The 25,521-nt window shown below is 47.1% G+C and overlaps 1 protein-coding gene and 1 long non-coding RNA gene across 2 annotated transcripts in view; both read right to left on the reverse strand.

The window, feature by feature from the left end:
• The window catches only part of Rims4 (regulating synaptic membrane exocytosis 4), a 58,407-nt gene extending 47,453 nt beyond the window's left edge, over positions 1–10,954 (reverse strand). The window contains exon 1 of the mRNA XM_069989828.1: positions 10,605–10,954. Within this exon, the coding sequence (XP_069845929.1) occupies positions 10,605–10,701 (97 nt within the window). The 5' untranslated portion in view covers positions 10,702–10,954. The remainder of the gene's footprint in view (positions 1–10,604) is intronic.
• Positions 10,955–12,139: 1,185 nt separating this feature from the next.
• LOC138805331 (uncharacterized) lies at positions 12,140–24,670 on the reverse strand. Its single transcript, XR_011365491.1, has 3 exons — positions 24,623–24,670; positions 20,471–20,534; positions 12,140–12,531 (listed from the first exon to the last, which is right to left on the reverse strand). It is a non-coding gene; the product is annotated as an uncharacterized lncRNA (long non-coding RNA).
• Between the last annotated feature and the right edge of the window lie 851 nt (positions 24,671–25,521).

Genomic DNA, 25,521 nt, shown 5'->3' on the forward strand with positions numbered 1-25,521 from the left:
TTCTCTCGTGCAAGTTCCCCCTCAGACTGCTCCCCCAGTCTGTCAGCATACAAAACCCACAGCCAAGGCAGCATAGAGGAAGTAAGGGAGAGTTCTGCCATCCTCTCTTCCTTTCCATTTGGAAGGACCACCAAGAGTCCAGAGAACAAGTTAAATCATCCCTGGCTAGAGGCACCCACCAATATCCCCTCAGGGCCAAGCTGTCAGGTTTGGAAATCCCTGTGCCCCAAGTCTGTAAGTCTAGCTTCTTTTGAAGTGGCAGCTTCCTGAGGTCAGGTGACTGAGGGGGGCGGGGAAGGGGTTGGCCCTTAGTGGTCCCTGTAATCATCTGGCCTCTCTTGGTATTGGACCCAACATAAGAGATACGTTTCGGGGCTAGGAAGGTAGCTCAGTGGTAGAGTGCTTGCCTGGCATGCATGAGGCCCTGGGTTCCATTCCTCAGCACCACATAAGCAGCAAAAGCGGGAAGTGGTGCTGTGGCTCAAGTGGTAGAGTGTTAGCCTTGAACTGAAGAGCTGAGAGACAGCACCCAGGCCCAGAGTTCAGGCCCCAGGACTGATAAAAAAAGAGAGAGAGAGAGAGAGAGAGAGAGAGAGAGAGAGAGAGAGAGAGAGAGAGAGAGAGAGAGAGAGAGAAATATGTCTCAAAACATGTGCTAAGGAACTAATTAATTTCCACTGCAGGCATCAACACCTACTTCTAGGATAACCCAAGAGACAGTTCCCACCAACATCAAGTGCTGGCGATTTAGGACGCAGACTTCAAGTATCACATATAGACAGGGTTCATCCATTATGACTACTTGGCATGCCGTGGTCAGACATTGCCCTAAGCTGAGAATCTGGAAACACTGATGCTGTTTCTGACTTTGCCCTAGACTAGCCATGAGACTTCGTGCAAATCAAAATCCTCTCTAATCCTCGACTGAGATAACTAAAGTTGAACTCAGGGAGGCTCCTAATTTAAAGGCTCTCAACTAACAAGAGCTACCAAACGGTCTTAACATACTTTTAGTGTACACCAAGCTCTCTATAAAGCCCTTTTTAAATATTGACTCATTTAATCTTCATGACACCTTTGAGGCAGAAAGGGGCTATTATATACCCTTTTATAGACAGAGAAACTGTTTCAGAGAGGTTAAGTAACTTTCTCATGATTACACAGTCAGTAAAGGGGCAGAGTCAGGATTCATACTCAGGACATCTGCTGTTATCTCTACCATGTAATATGCCTAGGATAATAATTTTTTTTTGGTCCGGTCATGGGGCCTGAACTCTGGGCCTGGGCGCTGTCCCTCAGCTCTTCAGCTCAAGGCTAGTGCTCTACTTCTTGAGCCACAGCGCCACTTCCAGCTTTTTTCTTTTTTGCTTATGTGGTGCTGAGGAATCAAACCCAGGGCAAGGCAAGTGCTCTACCACTGAGCCACCTTCCCAACCCCCTGGGATAATAACTTCTGTGTGGGCTTCACAGCTGGGCACAGAGCTGGACACCACTGTAAATGTTGATTTCATGAAAGGAAAATAAGAAAAACTGGAAACCTTAAAGGCTGTGATGGTGGCTTGAGGGAAATGGACATCTCCTTGAATGTCCTTTTGGTGGCGTTTGGCTTTCTTTCCACGTCCACACAATATCTTCAGTGACAGCAGCAGGCCGAGTTGTGAGAGCTGCTCACGGTGCCCTGATTGAGGAAGGGGCGGAGGAGCCACAGCTAGGGTCCTCAGGACTCCCCGGAGACTTTCCATGCCCTTATGCTGAAATACAGCACCTGCCCAGTAAGAGCAAGGCCCTGGGTTCAATACCCAGGAACACACACACACACACACACACACACACACACACACACACACACACACACACACACACACACACACACACACACACACGTTGTAACATACGTGTATAATTTCCAAATACTTATTTAAAGACCAAAGACCAGAGACAAACTCTGACAGGCTGGGACTATCAGGGTTACAAAATGACCACATAGGGTGACAAGAGGTGTAGGGGGATCCAAAAGAGGAGGGCCTGGACAGTGTCTCTCCAGGACACTGCCCGCATCTACACCCAGCTCTGCAGCTAGGGATACTGAGGCCCGAAAGGCAACTTAAAAGTGGCTACAGAATAACTGAGATTGAGCAGCTGATCTCTCTCTCTCTCTCTCTCTCTCTCTCTCTCTCTCTCTCTCTCTCTCTCTCTCTCTCTCTCTCTCCCCTTCCCTCTCTCCCTCCCTCCCTTCCCATCTTGCTCTGTCTACCCAAATCAAACTGACATGATAACCAGCAGTCACCACTAGCTGAAGTCTTACTATGTGCCAGGCATTAGCACACACAATCTCGTTATGTGCATCATGGCATTTATTCCGCATTAACAATCCTTTGAAGTATTTACTCTTATTATTAACGGCCCATTTTATAGGAAATGGGACCCCAGAAAGATGAAGCAACTTGCTCAAGGTCACACAAGCTAGAAGTGGCAGAGGTGGGAGGAAAATTCAGATCTCTAGGATTTTGAAGGCATGTTCTTTCTGTCAGCCTGAGTAGCTACGAAGCTGGGTCAGGAGCAAGACAAAGAGGAATGGGATGGGTAGAAAGAACCTCGTTCCAACTCCACCGTGCCTTCCAGCTGCAGAAGGAAGGAAGCCACCCTGTGGATTTAAAGGCACAACGATCTGTGCCTAAGGAACAACAGAGATAGGACTCCGGAGCTGGAGTTGTTAGCCTCTCTGGTTTTCCCTAGCATGGGGCCTTTATCCCTCTCTGGACCTGTTTTCCCACCTTATCATTGTCTACAGGCAGTGACAATCTACCCCTGCTCACTTCTCTGATCTCATCTTCCCTCACCCACACCCTCTAACCATGTCAGTCTGCTTTCTATCTGCCAAAAACCCAAATTCACACTGACCTCAGGGCCTTTGCATAGCTATCCCTTCTGCCTCTCCCATTCCCCTCCCTCCATATTCCCAAGGCTGGCTCTTTGTCATTTAGGGTTCAACTCAAATGCCACCTCCTCAGTAAGCTTTCCATGACTATACGATTCCATCACTTTTATTTTGATTCTTCTTAACACCATCTAAAATTACTTTTTTTTGTTGGTGGTGGTTGTGGAGCTTGAACTCGGGGGCCTGAGCACTATCCCTGAGCTCTTTTAGCTCGAGGCTAGTGCCGGACCACTTTGAGCCACAGCATCACTTCCCGATTTTCTGGTGGTTAATGGGAGATAAGAATCTTAGGTACTTTCATTGATTACCTGGCTCTTGTGTCTACACACACACACACACACACACACACACACACACACACACACACACACACACACACACACACACACACACACACACACACACACACACACACACACACACACAGGATCTTACTTGTCTTCCCATGTATCTCCCATGCCTAGAATGTTAGCTGCTGAGCTGCTAATTAAATATTAAGTGAATGAAGAAATACCAGAGAAGAAAACCCGTCTCACAGGTTAGAACTCTGGGTCCTTCATGTGTGTCCTTGGCAAGCCAATCTGCCTCTTTTGAGTCTCACTTTCCCTCTTTGCCTAATGAGGAGAACAAACTAGATGCTCTCCCAGGGTCCTTCTAGGACTGGCAATCTTGGAAAGCTAGACCTGGAACCCACCCAGTTGGTCTATCCGAAACAAATAGCTGGCCAGGGTCCAGGCAGTGAATGCCCTTTCCCCACCTCCAGCATGTCCCTGCCCAGGCACCCAGTCCCTCACTCCCCCACCGCGCAAACTGTTAATGAAGTGCGCACAGCTAAATGCAGTTACAATTACGGGGGCTAAGAATAAGGCGCTGACATCAGCCTCGTCAGTTTCCGAGTGAATCAGAAAGGGGGGGGGGAAGGAAGAAGAAGTAGGGGGTGGTGCTCTGGAGCTGTCAAGTGGAAATAGCACAGCGTTAAATATAATCCAACACTGGCCTACATCGGTCTGGAGAGGCAGGTGATGGCTGGGCCCCCAGGGCCAAGGCAGACAACTGAATTCTTCAAGGAGGCCAGGCAGCTGGAGGAGCTGTTGGCCGACGGTGAGGAGGGTCATCCAGGAATGATGGCCAGGAAGGCACTAGAGAGAGCTGGTGAACCCGGGGAGGTGGGGGCCCCTGTACCTGGGCCTTTATCAGGTGCTTGGTGACAACACAAATACAGCCCCTGAAGTTTATACACCCCTTTCCACCTAGGAACCTGTGTGATGTCCAGAGGCAGAAAGTGGCCTCCAAACACAGCTGGGTTGGCATCAGCACCACGCAAACCATTCCAGCTGCCTGGCTTTCCTTTTCTACGAAATGGGTAGATCTGGAGCAGCTTGGCCTCTCAGCTTACTACATGATCCAGGAGTCCTCTGGATCATACAAAGCCCAGGACACACCGCTGAGCAAGCCCCTGGGTCATTACATTTTGACAGACACCCCTGCCAAGATCAGAATCTTGCCAGAAGAAGCTCAGGAAAGTTAAGGGACTTGCTCGAGACAAATCCAAGCTTCGTTGTCTTTCCACCACAGAAAGAGCAGAACGATGTGGGTGGGGTTGGTGGCTCAGAGTGGAGAGACACCACACCCTCCTGAGCACACTCTCCGGAAGTGGCGCCTTCCCAGTAGTTTTTAGTTTTCATAAGACATGCTGCTGATGGTCACCAGGCAGAAGAAAGGCCCAAAACAGGCAAGAAGGGCAGCTGAGGGGGAAGCTTCCTTGCATTCCTGCTCTCCTCTGCATTCCCCCCCCCCCCCCCCCCGCATTCAGCCTCCAGCTGGAGCTTTGCCTGTGGACCTGGGGGTGGATGGGGAGGGAGGAAGAGCCTCAGTCCCAAAGGGAAACAAGGCGGATGGACCCTTCCTTCCCCCTTCCCCTCAAACTAAGCCAGGTGGCCCTCAGCAGCTGCAAACCAAGGGAGTTGGAGCCAGGAATCTGGGAGCTGGAGGATGGAGGAGGGGAGAGGCTCAGGGGAGGACTCTAAGGGATCAGGTGGGATCTAGGCATCTATGTAAGAGGCAGGGGTAAGTCCTCAATGCACCCTGTTTTCCTGAGATAATACTTTCAGAATAATTTGATTTTTAAAAAATAATGGTTTGGAGGGCAAGGAAGGAGAAAGAGGTAAGAGAGGGTTATTCAGAGCAAAACATAATATATGCAAATCTGAAATACCAAATAAATAAAGTGGCTTGAAAACCCAATCTCACCTTACCCTTCAACTTGAACTATGCAGATGATTGGCTTGATTCTCTACTCTGCTTCAGTTGCCCAAATCTAGAAGAGTTCTGGCCAGCTCCCAAAACAGGGTGGTAATTGGGGTAAAGAGAAGAGCGGGGAGGGGGGGAGGACTGGACTTCCCTGTAGGTAAAAGTGGGGAATACAGGTTTCAAAGCCTCCACCTCATGCCTTCAGGTGGCCCTGAGCACAAAGAATATGCTAGGGCCTTCCCTCTTACCCACCCAGCCCAGGCCCTGTCTGGGATGACAGGATCTCTCTGTCCCCATCATCTCCAAGGGAAGGGGAGGGAGAGAAGGACAATTTGTTTCCCAGAAAAAGCTGAGGTCAAATTTCAAGGACAAAAGTTAGCACTTGGTGTGGGAAAGAAAACTCTGCCAAATGGTGTAAATTTGGGGGAGGGGGGGAGAGATGGGTTCCAGTGTGGTTATCCCAGGTGCCTGGGGGTACGGGAAGTTATTCCCCACCTAGATCTGACCGGAAAAATACAGATTAGCTCTGCTCTACCACACAGAAGTAACTCAGACAACCACCTCCATTTCCCCTCTGTCCAAAAGTGGCTTTGGGGCGGGGGGTAGCTGTGGTACTAGTTTGAGGGTCCCATTTGCTATGCCTCCCCTATCAGATTTGATCTGAGCAGAAGAGGGCAGTGCCATGAAGAGCTTTTCCAGCCCAGAGATGTGGCTCAAACCGCTAGGAAGGGACGGGTAGCCAGCTGGTGTTGCCATGGCAACTTCCTCCCTGCGCTGGATCGAAGCATCCATCCTATGGGCAAATCAGAGCCGGCTACTCCAGCTTCTCCGCCCTTCTCTTAGGCAGGGAGGGGGGAGGGAGGGAAGAGAGGAACTGGACGCCGAAAATACTTGGCCGGGCTAAGGAACACTATCCTCAATTCCAGATCCTGATGTAGAACCCGTTTGGCATCTGCTGGAAACACAATATACTCCTGCTCCCCAGCTATACCCCACGGCAGTGTGGCAGGCCTGTCCATGTGGTGCGTGTGAACTGGTTAGGAAGAGCAGAGAAATGGGCAGCCAGACTGCTTCCCACCCTCAGTTGTTCAAGTTCTCCAAATCCCCATCTTTAAACCACTTCAAAGGAGGAGAGTCTAGCCTTACCTTAATCATTAAGAATGCAATAAAATTACCCTATTAAAACGATAAAAGCTAACATTTTGAAAATCAGGCTTTTCCCTGCCCAAATCTACAGATTTTTCTTTACAGTCGGCTCAGAAACAACTCTCACTTGGTAATAAGACAGATCAAAGCTAACACTAGCTCATGCCAGGTACCTCATGCCAGGTACCAAACTAAGCCCTGTGCATAGCAAGCAGCAGGATAATTAAAACCAGAGATGCTAGCCTCCCTCACTTCCTGTGAATGACCTTGAACAAAGTCCTGTATCTCTGCCTCAGTTTTCTCATCCCCATGTGGAGTTGGGAATGTTACTATAACAGTAATATGTGGAAACACTGTGAGGTAGAAATTACGGTAGAACCTTTAAAGTGCCTAGAAGGACATCTAGCACATGATAACCGTTTAGAAACACTGGCCCTGCGGAATCTGTTCTTCCTCATACAGATGAGAAAAACCAGGATCATATCTCTAACTCCTCCTTACCCCCCCTTTCCAATACAAACCCAGACTGAGTAATAAAGACACAGGTACATTTTAAAAAAAACAAACTGTCCTCAAGTGCCTGCTTCTCTAAAACCTCTGCATCCTTAGGGAAGGGGCAAAGGGGAGGAAATGCATTCAAAGCACGAGAGGGAAGATGTCCTTTGGGCAGGAATTCCAGCAACCTGCAGTGCCGGACCAGCCTCCTGGCCATTGAAGGTGGCTAGAAAAGGTGCAGAAAGAGAGGGTCAAGCTTTCTTTGCCCATTCTAAGGACCAAGACTCTTAAATCCAAAGCAAGAATGTGCTTTGTCCCACTTAAGGCTAATGACAAGAGGTCTCATCTCCCTGTTCCTCAGGAAACTAGCTGAAGGGTGAGGTATGCATCTGGAACACATATTTGGCCTGATCTGCTGGATGGAAAGGAAGTATTTGATATGAACTAGAAGCAGTAACAAAGGCAAGGATCCCAGATAAGCCCAACACCTGTCAGGGACAGAATTCTGAAACAGAGCCATCAAGGACAGACAGGCAGAAAGAGGAACAGAAAAGAGGCAAGAGACAGGTGAAGGCAAGCCTGCCCTGACTACCCCCTGCTCAGCCCATCTCTGCCCACTATAGCCAAGAGATTATTCCAACTTCTTTAGAAATTAGTTCAGTGGTGCTGTTCTAAAGTTATACAATACATGCAAAAAGGCCTCTTTCAGGAGGAAATTAATGACTTTGAGAAGAACAAGAGAAACTAAGTAGCAAGACAACATCCCTTACTTCTAACTCTGACCAGACCCTCATTATTCTTCTGGAAATGAAAGAAGACTTTCTCCCTCCCCCTCCCAAACTTGAGGCAGCAAGGATCTTACAGAGACCCAAACTGAACTCTCAGCTCAGCTGACAGCCGCTCCTGAGACCGCCTCACCTGGGAACCATTTTCTACACAGTAAAATCTGGCCTGTTAAAGCAGAGAGAGAGAGAAGAGAGAGAGAGAGAGACAGACAGACAGAGAATCAGAGATACAGAGAATCAGAGAGACAGAGAATCAGAGAGACAGAGACAGAGATAAGAGACGAAGACAGAAAGCATGCTACTGAGTTCTGAAAAAGAATTGGAAATTTCAGTTTAGTCTTGGCTTTCTGCATGACACATTGGATGACCTTGGGTTACACAGACAGACAGACAGACAGACAGACAGACACACACACACACACACACACACACACACACACACACACACACACACACACACACACACATATACACCAAGGCCAGGAGCCAGTGGCTCATGCCTATAATCCTAGCTACTCAGAGGCTGAGATCTGAGGATCATGGTTCAAAGCCAGCCCAGGCAAAGCCCCTGTGAGACTCATACTTTTATCTCCAATTAACCACTCAAAAACTAGAAGTGATGCTGTGGCTCAAAGTGGTAGAGTGCTAGCCTTTAGCAAAAAGAGCTCAGGCCTGAGTTCAAGCCCCATAACAGACAAAAAAAAAAAAGAAAAAGAAAAAGAAATATATATATATATATATATATATATAAACATGCATACATATCACACATCTGGGTTTCAATGATTCTTCTCTCTCTCTCTCTCTCTCTCTCTCTCTCTCTCTCTCTCTCACACACACACACACACACACATTCACATGTATACAAATGCCTCTCAAATCCATCTGGGGGTAGAAGGACTAGACAAGATGATTACTAATTCTCTTCCAGGTGAAACACAAATTTGAAGAAACCCACTGGGGGGAAAAATCAGATGCACCTTTAAAAATTCACTAATATTCCATGAATTTATCTGTTGACTTATGTAAAACCTAGACAATAACTTGTGGTTTGCAATAATAACCAGTGTCTGACCATGGCACGGGCATGACATTGGGGGGAAAAAAAACAACAGATCATGTCTGCCTCTAATATCTGACAAACCCATACACCTGCCCAGCTTGGCTCTTGAGACAAAAGTGGCCTGGTGAACTTCCAACAAGCACCAGGCCATAGGTGAGGGCTATAAACCTCCTTACCTGGGCTGCTGGGGCTGCCTGCCCAGGTCCCCTCTTTGCGGCTGCCCCATTCCCCAGACCCCAGGCCAGTCTAATTTCTTGTCTCCTGAGTTTGCTCTAGGGGAGGCCACTGACTTAGGAAGTGCCCTATTCCTCCTCAACTTGCCTTCTCCCCCAGAATTATAAAGCAACCTCCCTGAGCCACATCATGGGGGAAGTTCAGCTTCTGAAAGTCAGTGGTTGGTTCTGTAAAATGGTGATTCCATAAGATGTCTCTGCAGTAACCATCTTTCCTCTGCACCCACCTCCAGGTCAACAGCACGACAGACAGATCAGAGATCTGTCTCACCTCTTACAGACCCTGGGGAACTTTTCCTCCATTCTCCATTGGCTGCCTTCAGGTGAGCACCCATCACCATCCCCTAACATCCCACCTCTCCCTCAGAGAGCAGGCAGTCCAGACAAGGGTGCCAGCAGGCAGGGCCCCTGAACGCCCTAGACTCGGAGACTAGATGTGATACATTCCTGCATTTTCTAGACAATCCAATTTTTAAACCCAAGTCTTATAAGAGCCCATGAATCCATCTTGTTCCCCAACCACACACTTCTGGTCCCCTCACTGAATTCACAAACTCTCAGGTTTTCAGCTCACAAAACACTTTCAATGCCGCTCTCCCATCACAGCCTTGAATGTGAAGAAACTGAGGCTAGGGGCAGCACAAACTTGCCCAAGGTCACTTGCTTGTAAGTAAAGAATGAAGACTGATCATCTCTGCACTCTTTGGGAAACTCTCCCCCAAGCCGTCCAGCTACCCCCCACCTGTTGTCAATTTCCTTTCCTCGCCCCAGAACCAAATCGAGAGCTCTCCTTTCCCACTCCCTGCTCCCAGGCCCTCAAGAACAGGGTTTCCAGCCCCTCTTAGCCCCTGGGGCTCTGCTAAGGTTTCACAGGCCTGGCAGGATGGCGGCTGGATTCAGCGCCGAGAATGGCCATTCGGGGGACAAGAGCCTCCCCTGAGGTCGGGGTCACACACCGAGGGGCACACAAATGTAAGGCACTGCCTTACCCCATCCTCCAGGAAGAGGTGGAGGAAAGAGAATAGGCCATCCCCTGACGGGTTCCTGTGGTCGGCTGCCCCAGTCCTATTAGAACCAGAAGTCTGGAGCCCCAGACAGTGCGGGAAGGAGCTTAGGGGAAGAATGGGGACGCTCGAGGCCTTGGGCGCCCGGCGGGAGTCTTGAGCAGGGAGCCCCTAGATGCAACCCAGACAAAGATGGAGAGGTAAGGTCTGTGCGCCACCTCCAACGGCTGGGGCGGAAGGGAAGGGGGGCGCGTCGGAACCCCAGGAGACCAGGGCCAGGGTTTGAAGAGTGGGTACGCAGTGGAGACTCGGAGAATGGATGGGATCCAAAGACGAGTCGGGTGGCGGCACCCGTAAGGTACAGGTGAGCCGGGAGAGTTGGGTCCAGGAGAGCCAAGGGCCCACCTGCGGGGAGGGGGGGGGTGAAGGCAGAAGACCTGGTGGAAGGGGGCCGTCCCCGGGGAGAAGGCTGCAAGAGGGCGCAACCCAGACGCCCGGGTCCCGCGGGAGGAGAAGGCGCCCCGGGGCGACTCCCGGAAGGGGGTCGGGGGTGGCGGGGAGGCCGGCCACCTCTCAAGACGCCCCGATCCCTGGACGGGGCCCGGACCCCAGGACACTCCCCAGGGGTCGGGGACCCGGGGGCCGGAGGGGGGGTCGGTGCCGGGGGCCGGGGGTGGGTCGGGCACTTGCCTGCGTCCTCATCATCGAAGGAGTTCATGCACGGGAAGTAGATGGCGAGCGCCTCGAAGGAGGCGGACAGGCTGAGGCGGCTCTGCGAGCGCTCCATGCCCGCGCCGGCGCCCGGTGCCTCGGCCGCGGCGGCCGCGGCGGCGGCGGGCGGCTTGGGCAGCTTGGCCGCCCCATTCTTGACGCGGAGTACGGCGCGCGGCGTGGTGGCGGCGGCCCGGGGCCGGCGCGGGGTTCCGCGGCGGGGCTGGCGGGCGCGGCGGGGCCGGCGGGCGCTGCGCTGGGCGGCGCGTGGAGCCCGAGGCGCGCGGTGCTCCCGGCGGCGGCGGTGGCGGCGGCGGCGGTGGCGGTGGCGGCGGCGCAGCGCGCTCTGGCCCGCGGCGCCCCCCGCCGGCCGCGCGGGGCGGGTCGGAGCTGTGCGCAGCAGCCAATCGGTGCCGCCGTCTGGGGGAGGGGGCGCCGCCGAGGGAGGGGGCGCCGCCGGCAGGGCGTGGGAGCCGGGAGGATGCGGGCTGCGCCCCCCCCCCCCGCCGCCCCCAGTCCCAGCAGGTGAACCCGCGCGCGCGGAGTGAGAGGCTCGCGGCGGGTGTCGGTGTCGATCCGAGGTCGTTCGCTAGCTGGTCCTGCGGCCGATCCTCCCCCCTTCCCCCCACCCCACCCTCGGCGCCCCAACCCCCACTCTCCGTTCTGAGACTCGCCCCAAATGCCGGCGTCCAGTCACCGACCCAGACAGGCCTCACCCAGACACACGGACACGCTCAGAGACGTCCGGGGCTTCCGTTTCACGTGCGTACCACCAAGATAACGTTCACCGTGCAAACATGCCTGGACACACACACACACACACACACACACCTCTTAGCCACCTGGGCGGACAAATCCACGGATGCACAGTCTGGAAGACTGTCCCCCACCTCCCCCCCCCCCTTCACGGGCAGATACACCAACAGACACCCTTAGACGGCCCCAAATGGACGGGCAGAAGCCCTGGGAGATAGGGGCAGGGCGCTCTTGGCACACAGCCCTCCCCCACAAGCTAGACCCCAGAAGTTCAAACACACGCACTCTCATGCACCCACACTGGCTGGCTGATACCCTAGATTTCTTACACACAGATGCACACACTTAGATGCACACACAGCTCCAGACTAGAGCTCACTCGGCGCCCCTCCCCCCTCAACCACCTGATGTCAAACACTGAGACAGTCACCCTCAGACACACACCAACACACAGCCAGACTCAAGTCACTCCCAGCCACAGTGACATTCTGATGAGAGACACCCTCAGATTCTGGGACACACTATGACAGGCACTCACACACACTCTGCCAGATATACACCCCCAGCAACCACAGTCTTCACCCATTCTCAGACACCCAGAGCCCAGGGTAGACAGAGACAACCATCAGAACACAGTAGCTTCTTCCCTTTCCAGTTGTTCCCAGCCATCTTTACCAAGCAATCAGATAAAATGATTTTAGGGTGCCAGTCCCTACTATGGATTTATTTCCCCACCAGGACCTTGGGGACTGGATGGGTGTTGGTTTTCTGTTGCTTCATAACCAGGGAGGTGGCTTAACAACAAGTCATTTAGTAGTGAACAGTTCTGTAGGTTCCATGTCTGGGCAGCTTCGGCTGCATTCTCTTCTAAAGATCTCACAAGCTGTTGGCTAGGCAGAGCTGTAATCTCCACAGGCTCTGGAGACAAGTCTGCTTCCAAGGTCATTCAGGTTGTTGGCAGGATTCAGTTCCTTGTGGTTGTAGAACACAGTCCTTGTTTCCTTGCTGGCTGTTGGCTCCTATCCTAGTAGTTCTCTGCCCTTGCATGTGGCTGGTCCATCTTCAAGGCCAAGATCAGGATGTCAATCTCTTCACAACCTTTGATGCACTCTGCTTACTTAGCCCCCAAAACACTTTGTTGTAAAAGGCCCTGTAATTAGGTAAGGCCTATCTGTATATCTTCTTTACCCTTCAGGTTATCATGTAACATAGCAATAGTGATCCTAGTTAGTGTGTCCATCCACACTCAAGCAAAAAGGAGACATATGAGCCTAGGGATCTCTGATCATTCCTACAAGACTGCTACCACACTTGGTAAAACACCTAGCTCACTGCCTGGCCCAAGGAGGTGCTCCTGAGCCCTCCTGCCTTCCCATGAGCCAGATCTAGATCTAGAGCAGCAGGGGGAACAGGTAAGAGTGCTCCCCACACAGCTTTCCCCACCAAGATAAAAAGAAAAGGAAAAAAAACTCCATTTTTTCCCACTTATTCAGAGATCTTGGAGTCCTCGCCCTCTCCCTCCCTCCTTCTTCCCCCCTCCTTTCTCTCACACAGTACATTCAATCCATCAACAATTACTATGCACACGATTCCCAAAATGTATCCAGAAACTGATAACATTTTTTGCCCCTAATTCCCCATGACTCCCACCTGATTCAGGGTCAAAGTCCAAGTACTCTAAGATCCGAACTTCATTGGTTCTGCTACCTATCCTTTCTCATCCCTAACACATCCCTATTCCTTTCTTGGCTCCAGATCTAGAAAACTTGCTTTTTCCTCTGCCTGAAACACTCTTCCCTCTGGAAAGTCAGGGGGTCACATTCAAGGATCTCTGCTCAAACATCCCTTTCCCAGTAAAGTGTCCCCTCATAACCTTGTGTAAAGGAACAAATACCCTCCCTGAAATACCAAACCCTCCACACCCTACTGTATTTTTCTATATAGCCCTTATCACTATCTGACACATATATGTATACACATACATACATGTGTACACTTTTCTTATTTATTTGCTTATTCTCTCTTTGTCTCTCCCTCCCTTCTTCCCCTTCCTCAGAGCTTAGAATAATGCCTGGCAAAAAGTTGGCACCCACAACTACTTGTTGATTACATAAACTCTCAGGCCAGCTCACAAAAGGGAATGTCCTTAGCACCTTCCCCCACCCCCATTTTACAGCTGAAGAACTGAGACTTGCAGAGGAGAATTGACTTGCTCAAAGTCATAGAGAAGGAGTGGGTTTGGAATCTGAGATGGTCATTTCCAAAGCCTGTGCCCTTTCCATGGCTCTGCTGGCCTCCTAAGAAGAAGGCAGAGTGAAAGTAGCCCATGAGAGGAAGGTCAAGGGCGCCAGGAGGCCAGGGACACAGGGCCTACAGTCAGGGAAGAAGTATCAGGGACCTCAAAGAAACACACAAGAAACCAGGCCTTAACCTTGAAAATAGGTTGTGCATGGAGATTCAGTGTGCAGACCTGAGCCAGCCTTGTCAAATTCCAGCTTTGCCACTTACCAGCTGGGCCACTGCTCTGAAGCAGGTAGATACATTCTTTGGGGATCCATATCCCCTCCTCCTTAAATCCAGGTCAGACTCAGTAACATACTTATACAGCCAGTAGAATGCAGAGAAAGTGATACACATATTTCTGAAGCTAGGTCAGAAATGCCCTACAGCATAGTTCTGGTATACTTGGGCTTCACACTCTGGGGAAAGCCAGTCCCCACCCACCCAAGATGCCTGGCCTCATGAAGATGGCATGATGGGGAGGCCCAAAGGAAGTCCATGGAGCTACCAGCTCATAGCCAGCTTCCTGCACTGGGCATGGACCTTGATTCAGCCCCTGCTGGCAACTGCTGGTAACTACATGAGTGATGCTAAGCAAGACCTGCCCTTCCCAAACTCTCTTTCATGTATGGGGATCATATTTTATGCCACAGTGCACTGGAGATTGAACCCAGGGCCTCATACATGTTAGGCAAGTGCTCTACCTCTTGAGCTATGCCTCTAGCCCTTTTGAGTTTGAAATAAGCTCTTCCTAACTTTGTCTAGGAGGGCCTCAAATAAGAGATCTTCCTGTTTCTATTCCTAAGTAGCTGGGATGACAGACGTATACACCTATTGGAACAGTGACCTTGAGTGAGGGAATTTACCTCTTCAGTTTCTCCATTTGTAAAACAGGGACAATGTGTGTGTGGGGGGGGGGGAGAAATCTCAATCAAATGACATCATACATGCATAATGGGTGCAGACAAGTGGAGCTGTCAGGTCCTTAGTAGTAATCACTAATTCTTATAAGAACACAAGAAGTAGTGATCACTGCTAACGACCTGACAGCTCCACCTGTCTGCACTATTATGAAGAGCTAGACAGAATGTGAATTTCATCAAACTTCCTCATCTGGAGAGAGAGAAACCAAGGTGCAAGGGATTGCAAATGGCGCCAAGCTATTGCCTGGACGGAGCCCTCCTGATCTGGGTACCTGCTCACCAGGCAAGACTGGCAGGAGGTCCCTGGGGCTACTGCAGAGGAGGCGGGCTGTGGGTAGAAGAGAAAAGATCCTCTGGCCAACACTCTAGGCAGTACCCTTTTGGTATGATGTCTCTGATCTTGATTAGCTTATGGCTAAATTCTACCAGCAGGGTCCAGGTCTATACAATTAAATCTCTGACCCTTTATGAGTGCATAGTGTCCTGATGGGAAATTACAGGGCTCAACCACTTGTACCTTAGTATGAACAAAATATCCTAAGAACTAGTTTAATGATGAAGTATAGTTGAGACTGTAGAGGGAGAAGTAGTCAATGTAGATCCAGGAGAAGGAAGTTGGGAAACCAGAGAAAAATGTTCAGTTTGGGCTTTGTAGCCCAATAAGAAGGAGGGTGCCAAGGGGCAGCAGGAGGAGTGGGTCTGAAAAGGTGGTAATGCCTGGGTGACCTTGGTGAACCTCCTTGGGTTCTCATTTTTTAAAAAAATAAGGATAACTAATACTTTACAAAGTCACGGTGAAGATTAGATGTGTAGAAAGTGCTTGACATATAGCAGATAGTTACTGGATAGCTCATTGAATTAAAGTTCTAGATGTTGGTTATGTGCCATCTGTACCCAACTCTCAGAATACTGGAATGAATTGAAGAGACCTGATTGCTGCCTTCATAGAGTTTATAGTTTGACAGTATTAAACAATTATGCTAATAGTTGCTCAATGACAACAGTATCTAATGGTTTCTTTATAACCATTATAATTGCAACTGTGATAAATGACATAAACACATACAGCATATCTATTACTTTGCAGTGTGTGTGCCCACCTGTAAATGTGTAGGAGCTTAACTCCAACTGGAGAGATGAGAGAGGGCCCCCCCCCCAGGGAAGTGATATTTAAGCTGGAAATGTTACCTACTATGCTTCTGGCACTGTTCCTGCATTCTGAGTCTATATCAACAAATTAAAAAGTCACTGTCCTCATGTCTGCAATATCAAAATTATCCCAATAGCTACTCTGGGGAGAATGGATTGGAATAGATTTAGAAGGTTGCCTTCCCCAATCTTTTCAGATAAATCCTGATTGGAAGCCAAAAGACACGGATAGTTTCATGTTTCCTCAGTGGGGGAAGATGACTGAGACAGAATGTCCCAGAGGAAGGGGGACCTGACAAGGGTGGGGGACTGGGAATTCTGAGGTCAGAGGGAAGGCTGTGGTGGAGATTTAGGTGATGACAAAGGGCTGGGCCTGAGGAAGTTTCTGCACAGGATTAGGTGACAGAATGGGTAAGATGAGGTGCAGAGACACTGCTGAGCTTCTGGGCATCCAAAGAAAACAGCTGTGGGCTAAATTCCCCTCCACTAAGCTGGAGCACTAGGTCATTATAAGACCTAGAGAATGGCTTTGATCTAGAGACAGTGAGTGAGAAGTAGCTTAGATACCACTATGCCTGAGCTAGATCAGCTAGAGAAAGACTGATCTTGTCTATGTCCTGCCTGCAGGTGTGTGTGTGTGTGTGTGTGTGTGTGTGTGTGTGTGTGTGTGTGTGTGTTTAACAACTATATTCATCTGTGTCTGTCTCTGAGTAAGTGGACATTTTTTCATTCCTATGTCCTCATCTGTGTGGCAATGACCTTGTGTCTGAGCATGTCTTTGAAAGACATGCGTCCTTGTGTTCAGTGTGTCCAGTCTGGTTTTAAATGCAACATGCATCCTGATCTTTGTGTTTGTCACTGTGGCTCTGTGTATGTGTGTGTGCGTGTGTGTGTGCGTGCGTGTGTAACATCTTTATTCATTTATGCATGTCTCTGAATAGATGGGTATTTCTGCATACCTCATTAGTGGCTTTGTTTCTGAGCATGTTTTGAAAGGTGTACATCCTTGTGTGCAGTGTATCCAGTCTGGCTGTTTGTGTGCATGTGCATGTGCATGTGCATGTGCATGTGTGCTTGTAGCAGGGAGAGGGACAAAGAAGAGAGGTTCTACATGCACATGGCCCAAGTATACAAGTCTTTGTGGGGTTCTTCAAGGGCTAAAGTGTATATGTGCTTATTCTTCTGCTGATGGCTTACCCTTCTCCATGTCTGCCTTGTCTTTAGGCATATCAGTGTTTACATGGCTGTCACTGCAGTGTGTTGGCTATATTTGTGTATAGTGTAAGTTTTCTGATATCATCTGCTTATGGGTACGTCTGCCCCCACCCTCACTGTGTCCTGGAGTGCATGTGTGAACACTGCATGGAGAGGGACTCATATTTTCTTGATTAGTGTTTGCCTTCCAGTACCTAATACATAACTTTGAGCCTCATGGGATATAGATGTGTAGATATTTCATAAACTCAAGGTCCTCTAACTACTTACCTAACCTCTTTAATTTATCCATCCATCCATCTCCATGACACTCACATCTAGTTCCTGTGTAGTTATCTCTCTCCGACAAATTACTAAATTTCTCAGTGTCTCTGTGTTCTTGTCTATAAAATGGTAATAAAGCTAGCCACCTGATAGGGCTTCTGGCATGGTATGGGGATGGAACTGACACAAAGCATACAAAATACCCAATGTGCTGTGTGACACAGAGTAAGTGCTCACCACATGGACACATTAGCTATGATTATCACATCATATCCTCCGTATATTTCAGCACATTCTCTGCACTTCACTGAACACCACCCCTGAGCTAGAAGCTGATGAGGTTATTAAATATGTCTGTCAGTGCCCTCTCCTATGACCTTGGGTGAGGCATATACCCTCCCAGGACCCACAGAATGAGTACAACACCCATTCTTACCAAGAGTCTGGATGTGCCTGCCCTTCAAAACCTGTAAATTGCTGTACAGAGCTGTGCATAACAAGACAGGGGACAGACACCTCAAAGCTCTGGATGATGAGGTGCTATCCTGGATTATTTAGAAATTCAGGCAAAGCAAGGACAAAGTTATACTGAAAAACTCTGTGTAGTGCCTCCCACTTGTCTCCTTTCTGCAATGAGCAGTCTGTGTTCACCCTCTGGGGAAACACCAATGGGAAGCCAAAGGCACTGACACACCTCCTCTTTTCCACAGGCAGGAGAGGGGCTTCGCGGTTAATACCAAAACAGAAAGAAGAACAACTAGTGAGAGATCTGATTTCTGCCCTAGTAGCCACTAACTTGGGTGAGAGATGGAGACAAGGAGGGATGGAATAAGGAGAGACTAGGAAAGAAACTTGGGACCTGTAATAGAGAGACTCAAAGAGACAAGAAATGGAGGTAGAAATGAGAAAGAAAGAGGGAGAAAGTTGGAGATGGGGAGGCAGAGGAGACAGAGTCAGGCCTTACTGCAGACCTGGTTCCCACAGCCAGAAATCAAGGCTCCACCTGTGGCAGCCCTCATGGCAAGTACCGCTTCTTCTCCCAGGTCATCCCCGCCACACACGTGCACGCACACACACACACACACACACACACACACACACACACACACACACACACTCATACACACATGTACACACACACACCAATGTACATACATGCACACATGTGCTCATGCACTGAGGCATACACTCACACACATGATGATGCACACACATCCATACACTGATGCACACACATTCACATATATGTGGACAGGCTCCCACCCTAATATACACTTGTGGACAAATACACATGTGTGCATACATATACTTACACACACTCACATGCACAGACACATGCGCACACATACTGGTACATACAGATGCACATGTATTCTCACATGCACGTTCATACTCATACTCTGATACATGTGGACACACATGCTCACTTATGCTCATGCATGGATACACATACCTACACGCATGTTCATACAGTGATACACACATTCACAGGTATACCCAAGTAAGCACTCAGACAAACATTCAAATGAGCACTGACAAACAGAGGCAGCGGCCCAGGCCTCAGGACAGGGTGGATGCTAGCCAATGGGACTCTTCTGTGTGACCTTGGGCAATGCTACCTCACACCTCACTTGGGTGTCAACTTCCTCATTTGGAGAACAAGCCATCAGAACTCATGCAGTGACTTCTAGGCTAAATAGGATAAGGGATATGAAAGAGATTTCAAAACTGGAAAAATTGGACCTGATATGACAGTTCATAAAGAAAAACAATTTAAAGTGGCCAGGAAAATGTGGGGCCAGGCAAAGTAGAGGAGAATAATGAAAAGTAATGACCACATCTAAGAATAAAACATTATAAATCACAGGAAGTTTTTTAAAGGCTTAAAAATTAATCCCCTTAATATATAAAAAGTTCTTACAAAACAATATTAAGAGCCTCTACCTATTACCCCCCCAAAAAAAAATGGGGAAAAAGATTATCGGGCAACTCATCTGAAGAAAAAATGTAACTGACATAGGGGTAGTAAAAAGGCACTCATCATTTCTCATTACAATTAATAGAATGTCCATTAAAATGAAAGTAAAGCATCATTTTCTACCCATCCATCTGAGAAGGAAGGAACGACTTTAAATAAACTGTACAGGAAAAGGGAAAGGAGGAGTAGACACATGCACACATTTTTGGTGGGAGTATATATTAATTGATGGAAACTTTGGAGATTAATCTGTTAGTCCCTATCAAAATATTTAAGGCAGCAATTTACCATTTCATACAACAATTTCACTTCTAGTAATTGATTCTATGTTCTACAGAGATACTTGCATATGTGTACAAAGTTAGTACAGACAAGAATGTATTTGTGGGCTGGGAAGGTGGCTCAGTAGTAGAGTGCTTGCCTTACATGCATCAGGCCCTAGGTTCAATTCCTCAGCACCATATAAGCAGAAAAAGCCAGAAGTGGCACTATGGCTCAAGTGGTAAAGCGCTAGCCTTAAACTGAAGAGCTGAGGGACAGGCCCAGAGTTCAGACCCCACGACCGGACCCCCCCCCCCAAAAAAAGAGTTGTTTTATGATTTTCCCGCGGTGTGTAGTCATTTGTTACAAAAAGTCATGATGTATGCAAAGCCCCTGCCTTCCCTAAAAAGTGTATAAAAAGTGCTGTAACCCTGGGCTTGGGGCCTCTGAGCGTCTTGGGCTGCTGCCATGTACACGGGGGACCAAGCTCAACCTTGCAATAAAGACTCCTTTGCTTTTACATTGGTGATGGTCTCTGGTGGTCTTTTGGGTAAGGATTTCTGAATTCAGCTTTACAATGGTTCACAGATAACCAGGGCAAGAAAGTCAATGAGACTTTTATCTCCAATTAACCACCAAAAACCCAGAAGTAGAGCTGTGGCTCAAGCGGTAGAGCACCAAACTTGAGCAAATAAATCTCAGGGACAGCACCCAGGCCCTGAGTTCAAGCCCCCAGACCAGCACACACACACACACACACACACAAATTTTGAAATATATACATATAATGAACATTATATATAAAGTATATAATTATATATAATGTATATATAACATATAACATATAATGAACATTATATATACATCTATATTCCCATCTGTGTCCCCAAAAGACAAATATGTAGGTATTTAATATTTTTGAATAGACACAGATTTTAGGAGCAACACACTTTTATATTTTTTCTTCCCTTCCCTTTCCTCCTCCTCTCCTCCTTCCTCCTCTTTTTCTGGATACTCACTGTTGGAGTGGTGAAAGGGCACTTCTAAGCACAGCTGGTAGTTCTGCGAATTGGCACTGCTTTTCTGGAGGGCAATTTGGCAGACTATTAAAAAAATGAAGACAGGCCCTCTTTTTGATCCAACAATCCTACTTCTAGGAATGTTTCCTAAGGAAATAACTAGAAATGAATGCAGAGATGAATAATAGCAACCTGTGTCGGTGTTCCTCCCATGCTGGGCAACACATTGCATACCTTATCCTTCACTCATTTCATCACACAAGTGATGAAATATTACCTACATGGGGAAACTGAGACTGAGATGTAAGTTGCTAAAGTTCAAGTTGCTGGCAAATGACAGGTTGGAGCCAAACCCTGGTCTCTTTAATTCCAAAAATCCTATACTGAACTCCAAAAATTCTATACTGGATACTCCAAATCAACTTGTTCTCCTGTGCTTTAAAACACTGCATAAGAAAGATGCTTTAAGGGCTGGGAAGGTGGCTCAGTGGTAGAGCACTTGCCTTGCATGCATGAGGCCCTGGGTTCAATTCCTCGGCACCACATAAGCAAAAAGAAAAAAAGCCGGAAGTGGCACTGTGGCTCAAGTGGTAGAGTGCTAGCCTTGAGCTGAAGAGCTGAGGGACAGCGCCCAGGCCCAGAGTTCAGGCCCCACGACCGGATCAAAAAAAAAGAAAGAAAGAAAGAAAGATGCTTTAGGACTGGGAAGGTGACTTAGTGGTAGAGTGATTGCCTAGCATGCATGAAACCCTGGGTTTGATTCCTCAGTACCACATAAACAGAAAAACCCAGAAGTGGTGCTGTGGCTCAAATGGTAGAGTGCTAGCCTTGAGCAAAATAGCTAAGAGACAGTGCCCAAGCCCCAGGACTGGGAAAAAAAAAAAAAAAAAGCTTTATCTAGTACGTGTGTGTGTGTGTGTGTGTGTGTGTGTGTCTGTGTGTGTCTCTGTGTGTGTGTGTGTGTGTGTGTGTGTGTGTGTGTGTGTGTCCTGCTACTGATGGGCTTGAACTTGCTGTGCTTAGCTCTTTCACTCCAGGCCAGAGCTCTATCACTTTAGCCACAGCTCCATTTGGACTTTTTTGGAGATTAAGAGTCTCATGTGCTTTCCTGCCCTGGTTGACTTTGCACTTTGATCCTCAGATCTCAGCCTCCTGAATAGCTAGGGTTACAGGTATAAGCCACCAGTGCCATTTCTCCCTACTACTGTTTAAACAGCAAAAATTTCCAGGTACTAGTGGCTCGCACCTGTAATCCTAGCTTCTCAGAAGGCTGAGATCTGAGGATAGTGGTTCTAAGCCAGTCTGGGCAGAAAAATCTGTGAGACTCTTATCTCCAAGTAAACACCAGAAAACTGGAAGTGGCGCTGTGGTTCAAACTAGTAGAGCACTGGCCTTCAGCAAAAGAGCTCAGGGACAGTGCCCAGGCCATGGGTTCAAGCCTTATGACCAGAAAAAAAGACAAAAAAAAAGTTCAGAATTACATTAAATGTGCAAGAATTGAGGAATGATTAGATAAATCATGTAGTGTCATATGATCAAATATGTCATCCTGAAAAAGAAGTTTTGAGAGGTAGAATTTAGTGCTAGAGTACTTGCCTAGTCTGTGTAAGGTCTTCAGTTTGATTTCCAGTATGGTAACATAGAAAATTTTGAAAGACAAAAACAAAAACAAAAAACAAAAAAAAAGAGAAAATTTTGAAAGAATAATGGCATGGGCACATGTTTGTGTTATATATGTTTTCCTGGAATTCATTTTGATAGATATTAGTTTATATGATCAGAGGCACAGAGGCATTGTATCTTTGTGTTCTTCCTCTAAGAATATTCTCTTTTGGTCTTCCTGTGTGTGAATGCCTGGAGTTCTGTATTGTTCATGACGTGTTAAATGTAAAAGATGGAAAAACATGTCCATTTTCAATTTTTAAAATGTATTTTTGTCATGCAACTGCATTTTTATCAAGTTGAAAACCTAGAAAGCCTAGTCTGTGGTGGTAAAGGTTGGAAGAAGAAGGACTGTCAACTGGGAAGCCTTCTGGTGTGTTTGTGCACAAAATCTAAAGTTGTGGGTATGTGGTGGTCTACACCTGTTCAAATCAATCCAGTTGTGGCTGGGCACTGGTGGCTCATGTTGTAATCCTTGCTACTTAGGAGGCTGAGATCTGAATATTGAGGTTCAAAGCCAGTCTGAGCAGGAAAGTCCATAAGACTCTTGTCTCCAATAACTTAAAAAAAAAAAAAAAGGCAGGAAGTACAGCTATGGCTCAAGTGGTAGAAAGCTAGCCTTGAGCTAAAAAACCCCCTCAGAGGTAGCACCCAGGCCCTGAGTTTAAGCCCCAGAACAAAAATATAAAGCCCCAGAAAAAAATAAAGTTGTATAGTTAATGTATTATAGGTTTACTATAGGTATATATAGATATAAATATATCTAAAGATATATATTTAGATATAACTATATATTATATATAAATAATATAATATAATGTATTTATATCTATAAATATAAAGTTATATCTGTCAAAATATAAATATCTAAATATATCTATTTATATCTATCTAGATATATATTTAGGTATATTTATATCAATATATACCTATATAGTACATTATAGGATTATATCATTTACAGGTCCTGTAAAAGAAATGAATATATATGTGTATAAAAATCCTGGTGGTGGGGCTGGGAAGGTGACTCAGTGGTAGAGCGCTTGCCTTGCATGCCTGAGGCCCTGGGTTCCATTCCTCAGCACCACATAAGCAAAAAGAAAAAAGCCGCTGTGGCTCAAGTGGTAGAGCGCTAGCCTTGAGCTGAAGAGCTGAGGGACAGCGCCCAGGCCCAGAGTTCAGGCCCCACGACTGGACCAAAAAATAAAAATAAAAAAATAAAAATAAACATTCAAAAAAAATTCTGGTGGTAAAACACAGACGTTTTGGCAGTGATGGTTGCTAACTGCTATAGCATTTTAATTTTTATAGTATTCTATATTTTATAGTATTCTATAGTATCTAGATATAATTATATATTCTATTTTATTATACATGTATTGTGTGCATTTTATACTATTCTATATTATTTCTTTTTTAATTCTACGTTTTCCTTATCTGAATGAGTCTGCATTATCTTTATAATTAGGAAAAAATAATGCCAGTAGTGGAAGCCTGGGAATAATGTGCTGGAGAAGCAGTTTAAAGTATGGCCCTAGAACCCTAGAGTGGACAGAGCTGTTTAAAATCTCCAGACAGCCCTGGGCCCACCTGGCTCTGGTCTTGCAAGTTCCAGCCTCCTTGGAAGGCAAAGCTTCTGTGATCTGAAGAGGTTTGTTTGGGTGAAGGAAAAAAAGCAATACACTTAACACAGATTCCACCCATTTTGAATTCCCGCTGGGCAGGTGCTGCAGAACCGCAGAACCATCCTGGTCCTAGCAATAACTTCTTATTCAGCTGCCAGCTGGAAGCCTTGTTGCTTGCTGGTGGTGACATCAGGCCTCCTGGGAGCAGCTGGCTGTCAATCAGAAGCCTCTTCTCAGCAGTGAGCCATCTCTGCCTCCTTTTCCATTTAAAGGGGCAGTTTCTGCCTGGGTGAGAGAGCAGGGCTCTGCCTTTCCATATGGAGTCTGATTTAGGACAATAGCGATATTAGGGAGGGACAAGGCAGGTTACTGTACATAACTCCTGAGATTCCAGAATCAGCTTATCCTCCATTGACAAGTAAAGCCAGGTGCCCCATTCACACCTGCCATCCTAGCTACTCAGGCAGCTGAGATCTGAGGATTGCTGTTCAAAGCCAGCCCAACCAGGAAAGCCCGTGAGACTCATCTCCAATTAACCACTAAAAAAAGCCAGAAGTAGAGCTGTGGCTCAAGTGGTAGAGCACTGAGTTAAAGCCCCAGGACTGGTACAATAAATACATAAATACATAAATAATTTAGGTATAAAAAGCTAAATTTAATTTAATATTGGTAAATATTAAATATTTTTTAGAAAGTTGGGCTCTGATGGCTCATGCCTGTAATCCTAGCTACTCAGGAGGCTGAGATCTGAGGATTGAGGCTCAAAGCCAGCCTGGGCAGGAAAGTCTGTGAGACTCTTATTGCCAGTTAACCACCAGAAAATCAGAAATTGCGCTGTGTATGGCTCAAGTAGTAGAGCACTTACCTTGAGCTGAAGAGCTCAGTGTCAGTGCCCAGGCACAGAGTTCAAGCCCTATGACAAACAACAACAAAAAAGTTAAAATATAAAATGAAGCAAATAATGGTGAGACTTAGAAATTCTTTACTAATTAATACCAATTTTAGCTAGGTGCCAAAATTTGGAGGATCATGGTTTGAAACCAGCCTAGGCAGAAAAATCTGCAAGACTCCATCTCCAAAATAATCAGCAAAGCTAGGCTAGAGATGGCATTCTCCAAAAAGAAATATATGCATTATCTGACTTATGCAACAGTACCTCTCTGTGCATCACTTTTATAATAATTTAAAATAATGTGTCAGACACTGGTACTCATGCCTATAGTCCTAGGTACTCAGGAGGCTGAGATGTGAAGCCAGCCTGGGCAGGAAAATCTGCAAGACTCTTAACTCAAAGTAACCACCAGGAAACCAGAAGTGGCACTGTGGCTCAAAGCCATGAGCACAAAAGCTCAGGGACAGTGTCCAGGCCCTGAGGTCAAGCCCTATGACTGACCAAAAATAAATAAATTAATAAATTAATTAATTAAACACATAAAATTTAAAGGTATGGCTCTGGGTCTAGCAATTGTCAAGACCCTGAGTTCTAATCCCAGAACCACTTCTCAAAAAGAAAAGATATGTGAAATGATGTTCCTCTCATTTCTGTTGTGTTCATTTCAGGTGTTTGATTTTGCTCTTAAACTTTTAATTTTGTCATGATGGTGGCTTTATGAAAGAGTTGCAAATGCAGGACCAAAATCCCCTTTTATCAGCTTCCTCTCAAGTTCATCTTACATAATCATGGACAGGAAAGTTTGCAAAGATTCAAAAATTATCTTGGTAACTGCTGTAATATTATTAATGACATTCCATATTTAATTCAGA

Source organism: Dipodomys merriami, unplaced genomic scaffold (genome assembly GCF_024711535.1).
Source record: "Dipodomys merriami isolate MVZ:Mamm:240054 unplaced genomic scaffold, mDipMer1.0.p SCAF_39, whole genome shotgun sequence".
Taxonomy (NCBI): domain Eukaryota; kingdom Metazoa; phylum Chordata; class Mammalia; order Rodentia; family Heteromyidae; genus Dipodomys; species Dipodomys merriami.